This window comes from Schistosoma mansoni, chromosome 7 (assembly GCF_000237925.1).
Source record: "Schistosoma mansoni strain Puerto Rico chromosome 7, complete genome".
NCBI lineage: Eukaryota > Metazoa > Platyhelminthes > Trematoda > Strigeidida > Schistosomatidae > Schistosoma > Schistosoma mansoni.
Window position 1 is genome coordinate 7,487,470 of NC_031501.1, and position 11,371 is coordinate 7,498,840.

The 11,371-nt window shown below is 34.1% G+C and overlaps 1 protein-coding gene and 1 non-coding gene across 2 annotated transcripts in view; one reads left to right on the forward strand and one right to left on the reverse strand.

Annotated features, from left to right (window-relative positions):
• Smp_134470 (hypothetical protein) overlaps positions 1-6,511 on the reverse strand; it is a gene marked incomplete at both ends in the record, with an annotated part of 50,607 nt that extends 44,096 nt beyond the window's left edge. The window contains one exon of the mRNA XM_018798741.1: positions 6,475-6,511. Coding sequence (XP_018653653.1) covers positions 6,475-6,511 — 37 coding nt within the window. The remainder of the gene's footprint in view (positions 1-6,474) is intronic.
• Positions 5,858-5,929, forward strand: Smp_tRNA_00409_Pseudo_TTG.1.1. The gene has a single exon. It is a non-coding gene (tRNA).
• Positions 6,512-11,371: the final 4,860 nt, after the last annotated feature.

Here is an 11,371-nt window from a genome sequence, read left to right on the forward strand (position 1 = left end):
TTTTCCTATTCAAAAACAATATCTTTTTTGGGATAAAACTAGTTCCACCATCATTGTTATCCAGGATAGTTAGTTAGTTAGTTAGTTGATGTCCAATGAATCAGAGGAACATGTGGGTTTTTTTGCATGACCAACATACATATACATATGTATAAGTAGTATAATTATCATGATTGTTGTCTTGTTGTATTTTGGATCAAGTTTTATGTATGTAACGACGCCAATTTTATGCTATATAACCAATATTGATAGAGATATCTATATATATGCGCGCATTTTTTTCTTTCAAATTAATGATTATGTACCTTCATGTATAAATGAAAGAAACTTGTTCTTTGAATGCACAATGTATGATTTCAACTATGAAAATACTGAAATTTCCACAAATCCCCTTCTGATTATTTTTGAATCATTTTATGATAAAGGTTCAAATCCTACTTGGTCTACTTTAGTTTGTACAGTAAAATCAAATGTCTTGAACGCAACTATGGGTAGTTAAAGAATGAATGAATATAACTGTTAGTTACAATGACTCAGAGTAGTAAATAATCTCCTGGAATACAGCTCTTGTTACAGATTATCAGCTAGCTAGAGGTAATTGGTAGGAGACCTAGCTCGACTTTGGTTTCATGTAAGTTGACACACTGCTCATCAGAAAAGAGTAAGTGTAATATTGAGAAAACTGATGCTCTCTGAAGGATATAAGCACTGAATATTTCGACACAATACATGAAACATTGAATCAATTAAACTGGTAGTCACAGTCTAACTGGTCTAACTGGATCGAAATAATTCATTCAGCACTGAAGGGATAAAGAAACATGACATAGCTCAATGATACTGTGGAGTTGAGTGACGTGGTTATGAATCACAAAAGAAGCACCAGTGCCATTAAGATTAAATCTACGCCTCATTGACGGGTACCGACTAGCATGCAATATAGTTCACGCTTAGTTGCCTGTTGACTACCTCCAGCCACTAAACATCTCAATCAAGCGCATGTGACGTTGATACATTCAGATTAGCGACCACACTGCAACCTAATCAATAGAATCCGATCAATATAATTAAAGGACTAGACAAACATAACGTTGGTCACTTACTCAACGATCAATGAGACTGGAGTTAAGTAAAAAAAATTCAAAATGAGGAAATAATCAAAAACCATCATAGTTTGGTTCCCAATTTATCAGAAACATACCTTCAGATTTCACATACAATAGAACTTGTGATCTCTGGATCCTATGGTGGACAAGTTCATTCAATTAGTACATCAAAATTTAATAAATGAAACTTTCAATTTCAGTCAGTTTGCGATTGAAAGTATGTAACCAACATCTCAAGTAATATGGTGATATTGCACATTAAACCCATTTCTAGATTAAGCCTAATAATTCATTACCTCAATATAAGTTAATGCACCTAGCTACAAGTCATATTCTAAGTGTGAGGATTAGTGATATTATCCGGTTTCCTGAACCGAAGCAGGTTGGGTGGTGTTCAAACTTGGAGGTGAGTGGCTGAAAGTTAAACTCCTTAACCATAGAGCCATTAGTTTGGCCTAAATCACATCATTTCAATTTAGAAGCCTGATTGAAATAAGTAATGGATTATTAATTAATTGAGTTATTTGCAATTGGATTTTATACATAATAAGACGTTATCTCTGTATTAATTTGAATATTCGACATTGTCTACATCAACGAAAATAAATTTTCTGTAACTGAACGAAAACAAACTAAAACGTTCCGTTTGAGAGTCGATATCTACATTTAACATTGTAGGCAAAGATGGATAGTGGCTAGCAGTGGAATCCAGTTTGACGCGCGTTTCGTCCTATTTGGGACTCGTCAGCTGGATGTACCTGCATCTCAGAGTCGATGTTCACTCTGGGACTCGAACTCAGTACCCTTGTTGCGTGTTCGCATGTCGAGCTAACCAGATCTGTTGTGGTAGCTTAAATCTGATTCCTTTTTGCTCGTATGAATGATTGTTTGTTGCTAAAATATACGTACTGTCTATCCTCGTATGTAATAAATGACTTGATCCGCGTTGGTTAATAACGGAGTTAAATAAGTCAAATACGAGAATGGATTTCGAATAAAATATAATTTCTACACTCATTGGTCTGGCCAGGGAATCAGAGTGATGAAGCAAATAGATGAGAGCGGAACGAAGCAAAAATGACACACATTGGAGATGGCTGGGAAGCCAACTCGAGAGCGAAGCGAAAACAATGCGTATTGGAGATTGGAGGGGAAGCCAACTCGATTTAAGCAAGCGTTAATCAACATTTATAGTTGGACAAAAATGAGTGACAGACATATGATGAATAAGATACGAAGTGTGCACACATATACGCTCATATAAAAAGTACTCAAGGTTAATAAGCAAATGATTAACAAGATCAAAAGATGACTCAATGTACAGGTGAATTGGCTTGGCCAGTAGCTAGAATAAAGTAGATGGGCTTAACAAATAAACCGATACTACACCCTCGCTTCAAACGCCATCGCGTTATCCACTCGGCCACTGAGTCCTGATAGCCACTTGCTTGTGCGATGGGGTGAAGTTTAAATTCATTTAGTATTGTTTGTTTGAATCTTCCCATTGATGTTTTAGGACTGCAACTGGTCAGTCTCTAATTGGCATATGTGCATGCTGTGCGTATTGCCTCGATATAGCCTTAATTCACAAGCATGGTAAGTAAAGATGGATAGTGGCTAGCAGTCCTAACACATCGATGGGAAGATTCAAACAAACAATACTAAATGAATTTTTACATTTAACATTGTTTATGACTTAGTGGCACAAAGGTTAAACATTCGCGCACACTATTGAATATTCTGAGTTCAATTACGTATACTGGTGTAGTGGATATGCACTTCTAAGGAGTTCAATACTATAACGAAACAACTGTCTAATGCTTCCTGGTTTTTAGTAGATGTCTAACTTTGATCGGCTCGTAATCTCAGTAATAGTAGTAGTACTCTTCTAAATAGTATCTCTAAGATATCTGATATAAGATTTATAGTTTAATGGTTTAGAGTAATTTTGAAACTAATATCTGTCTATCTGATGGTTTTTGATGTCTAACTGATTATTTGTAAAGAAAGACGTTCTGTCTTGTTATCGTGATGATTTTAATTGTGAACATTGAAGAATATATATATATGCACAAGTATGTATGTTTACCATTGTTTATACATCGATAAAAGCAAATGTATGTAACGGTGATTGAAAGATAGAGAAATAATCATTAAAACAAATGATTGAGTACTAGTAAACAGGATATATGCCTTGAATGCATCCGAAAATAAAACAAATACAGTAATGATAAGGAGTGAATAGAAGAAAAATAAGTTTTTTCTTCATTGTACGCAAAGCCATTACAGAGTATCTAGTTTAGATAGTTCTATCAGATGTGAACCAGGATTCAGTGGCTTACGTCAACCAATTATCTCTACAAGCCCCCTATTCTAATAATAATAATAATAATATCCTCACTAGTGACTAATTTCGAAAGAGATAAATCAAGGAGTTCTAGTGAGAAGTTGTAACTAGTGGAGATCAACCATATTTACAGTGTGAGGCAGTTACTTATCAATAGGAGTGGATAATATTTAGATAATATTAGAGATTAATTGAACTTGAAAATGTTAGTCATTCGATCCAAAGTCAGTGATCTAAACACTCATTGAAAGAATTGAAGTTTCCGGTTGCCTAATAGTGTCATACCAAGATAAGTCCACAATGTAAATTGAGAAGAATTTAATAATCTAAACAAACAACCGTATACTAATTTGGTTAATAGTAATTATATTCCCATCAATAATGCAAATGTTAACATTGAAAATTCATTCCAATAGTAGGTGTGTTCATATGTTTGTTTGAGTGGGTACACGTGAGTGTATATGCACGCATACATGAATTTCACTTATCTGGTCTCTAATAGAATATTAAATTGAATAATCTTATAAATCGAACCTTGCAATACACACACGGTACTAAATTGCATTATATTGTGTTGTGTTGGATGCCCTTCTTAGTCTGATACTGACAAATAATACATTCTTATAAGTGGGTTCAACTTTGCTACTTGATTGACAAAACCTAGGGTGAGTAAGAAACTGTATTGTAGAACCTGAATTTAGAAATATGCATAAACTCATTCATGAATGTAGATTTGTATCCCTCAGAAAATTAGGCCACATTTCTAATGGATAGGTTATATCGGTCTCTCTTGGGTAATTAAACCAAAGTCCGACCAATAGCATCCATTCGTTAACATTACCTGCATATCAATCGGCCTTGAATTGGTACCTCTGATTAATGCAGAGTAACATACTGTAATCACGTCACTCCACAATTTAGTCATAAGAAAATCTAGGTCATTTTCATAGTGTTCTGTATTACTTAGCAATATTTAAAAATTCATATTCTTTAAGCCTTTTTATTATATTTAGATTTGGTACTTTGTTCAATTTCCATTCAACAATGATTAAAAACATTCTTGGGACTTTTTATTGAATCATCACCTAATATCTAATTTAAACAATATGATATGAATCAAGCACTACAAGCCAATGTAGATAATTGAATTAGACTGAAATCATGAACCGATTAATGTTAGACTACTATTGAAAACCCGTAAACAACCAATAACCGTTCCACGCCGGTATGGGGCACCTTAGCAGTACGCATCCACGATCCAGTACTCTGCAATCGAATGCGTGACCTTCAGTCGCGCGCGCGAACGATTAACCTCTAGATCACTAAACCGGGATCCAATGATATTAATGAATTTCATAATAAACACTGGAGGCCTGTTTCTTCCAGGATTTCACTGGTGGTCTAGCATTGATCGATCTATGATCTCAATCAGACACAACAATCACCATAACTTATACTAAAAATTACCATTTACTCATTTACTAGCTTCGAAAAGTAATACTTGAAATTCTAATGAGAAACCGTGACCAGTGGAGTTCAATCGTGTTGGGTATGAGGCAGTTATTCACCGAAGACAGTGAAATATGGTCACGCAATATCGTGGATTGGTTGAAGTTGGACATAAACACCATTGGATCCCGGTTCAGTGGTCTAGAAATTAAGCGTTCGCACGTGAGACCGAAGATCTTGGGTTTTAGTCCTGCGTACGGGATCGTTGGTGCGCACTGCTGAGGAGTCCCATTCTAGGAAGAAACGGCCGTCCAAAGCTTCCAGGTTTTCAGTAATGGTCTAGCTTAGATTGACTCGTGAATTTAGCTGTTAAAACACTACAATCTCCACAAATCTCTATACTGAATTTTCTCTGGTTAAATGAAATTATGTTCAGTCTAATGAATGGTTTGTGGTTTACACAATAATTGTAAATAATTGTAGGAAACAATGAGTGAGATTAGTTAGAATCAGTAACAATAAAGAAGATTTTTCAACTCATTATCTCTATCTAGGTCTTGAATCACGATACCCCGGTCATTTCTCATTATTAGCATTATTACTACGAAATGATTTAGGCTACTTCGTTATTCATCTAGTTGTACTAATGTGGTAGGGTAACTTTAGCTAATGCAAAAACCACATACAGTTTTACAATGATTATGATTGATTGATTGAAATATTCTAGGTTATGTAAGGTCGTTAGTGCACATTATTCCGATAATTTTAAATTAGACTTAATCAACTGTCTAGTAATCTTTTCGAACTATTATTCTTTATTCACTTAGTATTGTTTGTTTGAATCTTCCCATTGATGTTTTAGGACTGCAACTGGTCAGTCTCTAATTGGCATATGTGCATACTGTGCGTATTGCCTCGATATAACCTAAATTCACAAGCATTATATCCAATGATGGACTCATTAGCTAAGTGGATAACGTGATGGCGTTTGAAGTGAAAGGTACTGGGTTCGAATCCCAGAGTGAACATCAACTCTGAGATGCAGGTACATCCAGCCGACGAGTCCCAAATAGAACGAAACGCGCGTCAAACTGGATTCCACTGCTAGCCACTATCCATCTTTATTATTCTTTATTGTTTCGACAATTGAAACCAGTTTATGATGAAGATTTCAGTAACAAAAACACAAATACACACATATCACCTAAAATATTTCTACTTCCGTAAAATGGATAACATGCTTACTGATTACACAAAAGGATAGTTGTTTTAAACAATCGAAAATTTGAGTACATAAATAGAATATCCATCTAAAAATAATGAAATACGACCGAATTCCTAGTCATAAGCGCCAACATAGTACCTTGATTGATCCGGAAAAACAATCTCATTGTTATACAACACTATTGAAGAGTGTTTAGTGTAAAGCTGAAGATGCTAGCATTTCAAGGAAGTTCCTTGACAAAACAATACCAACAACAACAACAACAACACCATCATATAAATTAACCAGTTAATTTTAAAAAAAATAATGGTCAAAAGGTTTAAGACATTGGTGTAGCAAAGACTCACCATTATCTTCCATATGCAATATGTCACCATTAAGCATTTTGTATTAACTTGTAGTACTGCTGATGAGAAATCAATTTTCTTTTTCAAGAATAATCAGAAACAAACAAGAAATACAAATCGATGAAAACAAATATTTAGAAGGATAAGTTTTGTTGATGAGAGTAAACAGTTTTGTTTTTATATGTGAATAATTGATTATTGTACTGAGAGATTGATTTTTGGCGGGGTATTTTCAATTGAATCTTTTTTTTTGTTGTTTAAATTATTCGTTCAAAATGGCTAAAAGGCACAAACAAAAAGAGAGGGAGAAATAAAGAAAACTTCTATTAAAACATTTTTAAAGGTAGATGATTTACAAATAAAAATATAGATGAGTTACAATTACAATTCAGGATAGTAAACTGAAATGATGGAAACGGTAAACAGGTCATATAGACAGATGCCTTCGATGGTGTTATATTGTTTCATGGACTTGATGACTTATCGTTGTGGAGATTTTATTGTCATTCTGGACAGAATTTTCAGTGTTTAATTAATGTTGAAATAAATTTCTTATTTATTATTAGTTGTCTTACATAGATCAGTTTGTGATCTTGATAAAATTTAACAATATCCACAAACACATATTGATAGTTATCATATGTTCACTAGTAACTAGATTCAGAAGGAAATTTCCTTAGTTCCAATGAAAAGCCGTCATCAATGGGGTTCAACTGTGTTGGAGGGTATGAGACAGGTACCCACTGATAATAATGGTAAGTAGCAATGCAGTATCGCCAATCGATTGAAGTTGAACCTGTATGCCATTGGATCTCAACCTAATGATCAGTGGTTTAGCGTTCGTCGCAAAAAGTGACGGTCCTCGGTTAGATACACACTTATGAAAACCCCCATACTGTGACGAAATGGTCGTCCAGTGCTTCTAATTTTTCAATGTTTGTCCAACCTACATCGATTTGTGATCTCAATAATATTCCACAAATGTTATATCGGTGTGCTTTTGGTAGGCTTGTTTGTGATTGGTTATCATCACAAATTTTATTCTTGGAAAACTAAAACTCTTATCTCTACATAGAGTGGGCACTGAAGATACTGTCTAGAATGATAATGAAAGCTTCACAATTATAAGCTACCCAGAAAAAAAAATAAAACAACACTAAACGGGTAGCTAATTGAATTTACAGAAAATGTTTTGCACTTGTAGTCTTTCCAATATATATGTTTTATAATGATTAATTCATTTTTAATAAAACAGTTTGCGTGTATATATTTTAGACAATATTTCCGTAACAAAACCAATGGATGTGAACTTAGTTTTCGTTACGAATTGGCAAGTTATTGAAAATCATGAAGCGATGACTAGTTGCATCGTCATAACTGAACATTTCTTAGTAGCGCATACTCGTGACCATATACGGAATAGCACTACTGACTCTGAAGCCGCTGGAGTCAAGTTTAATGGTACATTATAGTCCTGTCACCTTAATTGAAGGGAAAGTACACAACATTTCAAGAGGAAGTGATAGGTTGAATGAGTGTAAATATAAAACGTTTTCACAAGGTCAAACAGCTAATGAGAAATTACAGACGAGGCAAACTATCGGATGAAGTAGATTATGTGCCTATTCAAGGTCCCAACCTACATGACCTAGTTTGTATCAAAGTACAAAAATATTAGAATAAGTAACTAAACCTTCTTATTCATTTCAGTCTTCTTATCTGTATACTGAGTTTAATACAGCGTAGGATTTATATGCCAGTACTAAATCAGACAACAGAACACAACACTCACAATTTCAATTCCTAACAATTAACTATAGACATAGTGGTACTACCGAGGAGGGATTATAACAGATAAATTACTTCTAAGTTAGTTATCATATTGTGAATGGATGATGAAATGGTCGTTATGTAAAATATTGGAAGAGATTAACATGTAAAAGAATCAATCAATTGACTAAGGAGAGTATCACTTTGATTAGAAATTGGAAGAACATAGGTATCAATCTTTTAAAGGCACAAGTTTTTTAGTAGTAGTATGCTACACTGGTAGTGTAAAAACTAGTGATATTAAACCCTTTGTTCAGATACAAAAAAGTCCCATTCTAAGAGTACATTATTCATACGACATTATTAATCACAACTACCAATAATGTGAACTGAAAACAGAAGGTATATATATATATATGAGAGGGAGAGAGGAGAAAGAGAGAGAGATGAGGGTTCCTTCCATAACACCCAATTGAGATGAATTAAACCATTGTTAAGTAGTTTCTATTCATTTCTAATTCATGTCATTCAGAATTCTAAAAAAAATGGTTTCTTCAACACTCACCACTTCATACTTAAAACAAATAAAGTATCATTTGTACTTATATCTAAAATTATGTAATGAGTGATCGGCGGGTAGAAACGATACATATATATATATATATATATATACATTCAACACACACATACATACTCATATTTAGATGCACAATCAACCAATGAACTAACTAAGAGGATTAAAAGGAAGTAGCTAAAGTAGTTAAAGTGTCAATAAAATCTCTCTATTATTCAAAGACTAATAAGTTGGAGAAGACAAAAATAAACTTAGAACAAGTCACATAATTTAAAATTAATTCAAGTAATCTCATTATAGATATATACTGTCCATTAGAGATATGGTAGTGATCAAATTACTTATTCAATTAAACATTGAAAGAGTGAACCAACCAGTTACAAGCAAAATGAAACCCGGAAAATATTTCTACTCGTTAAAGTTACTCCACATCATTCTCGCATAGCGTGATAACATTATCAAGACAAATAATAGAGTAGTAGAAGTGGTAACACTATCCCCCCTTTCTAACCAGTGCTGTCAGTTATGGGGGAGGGGAAGAATCGTTTAAAACGACAGTTATTTAAGGGAAACATATTACTGTCATCACAATCCCAGTACAATCAATAGCACGATTTCATCCTCGGACCTAAGGTTGTTGCATTTAATCTTAACAGTCCGACATACTTTATTGACATGTTAGAAAATAAATGCTTCAACCAATATACCTCGACTAGGTCTTGATGTCAGACAAGCTCAAACACTATGTCGGCAATGACTAAACAGAGAAATGTTTGAAATTAATCCCTTCTAAAAGAACGAAATCCCTTTTATGCTTAGGTTTAGAAGAATTCAAGAAATCTAAAAAAAACAGTATGCAAGTCATTACCAAATATTCAGGTAGCAGATTTATCAATTACAAACTACAGAAGGAAAGAAATAAAACTCCCCATGAGAAAAAAGTGATATCTGCATCAAATCAGAAAAACCTGTTGTTATTTGTAAAAAAAATGATACAATCTAACAAAACTTATGTAATTTAAATGAGTTCATGTTTTTGAATGAAAAATGGAAAGAAAACGTGCTCCCAATGATATTACAATATAATAACTAGCTTGTTTGGCTTTTGCCAACTTACGTCACCTGTGGCGAACGTGAGATATGTGTCTATCAGTTAAGGGACGAATATACTGCGCAGCGGTTCGCTCTGTTCTAATTTACGCTGAGAAACGTGGGTATTAAGAGTAGAAGATACTTGTAATTTACTCGTATTTGACCACAGATGCCTTAGAAATATCGCTCGCATCTGCTGGGATCACCGGGTAAGTGATAGTGAGGTTAGACACAGAGTATTAGAGAATGATGGTAAATCAGTTGATGAGGTCACGAATCTTCATCGACTGAGATGGTTGGGCCACGTGTTACGTATGTCTGAACACCGATTACCACGACGCGTAATGCTGACTAGTATTGGGGATGGTTGGAAGAGAGTTAGGGGCGGCCAAACCAAAACGTGGCATCAGTGCTTGAATTCACTAACTTCTAATCTGAGCCATGTTGGTAGATGCAGACTACTTGGTTGAGGTCCACGTGACTATCGTAACCGATGGTTGGAGACTCTGTGTGACATGGCTCAGAATCAATCACAATGGTGTAGGTGTATACACTCTTTATCTTCTCTTAAACCTTGAGATTAAAATTGTTTCATATCTGTTTTCCTTCCTGTACTATATCCTTATATACAACCTTTCTTTTATATATTAACACCACTAAATTAACTACTTCTATGAATTCGGTGTTCATCTTGTTGTGCTAACGAGGTATTGGCAACTTGGACCGATGCATATATGTGCCTGGTCCTATGTTGTAGCTGACTGACTGATACACATACATATGTAAAGATCAGACAGCTGTAAAGTTTACTTTTTACAGTTACCATCATTCACTAATCTTGATTGGACAACGTCTACAGAAAACTCCATCTGACCTAGTTTTTGTGCTAGCTAGTACTTTTCAGTAAAGTGTACCATCCATTTCAATGGAACTTATACTTTTTTTAAGACTCGAACTCTCGTTAATCAACTTCACACCAATGACTTATTTGAACCTGTAGAACATAGCTCAGAGTATAAAGTGAATGACACTGTTTCGAACCACTTCAGTGGAATGTCAAGTGTTGTTGTTGTTGTTGACGAAACCCAACTAGCATGAAATAAATTCTAAGATTTATTAAACATATAAACATATGCTTTTCATTCATTATTTATTTCTGTAATTCTACAATATACAAATTTTGTCATTAGAAAACAGAAACAGAGTGTGTGTGTGTGTGTGAGAGAGAGAGAGAGAGAGAGAGAGAAAGGAGACAGCATTTATATAACTATCTGGAATGTATAAAACTTATTCACTTCCCAATTTTATTGACATATATATATATATATTCACGTGTATCTATATTGATATTATTACTATTATATCACTAAGAGTATTAATCTTTATAATCCTATTGAGTAAGTTTTTCTTGTGACATTAATTACTTTTAGTCAATCTCAAAACCACAATTAAATAAATAAC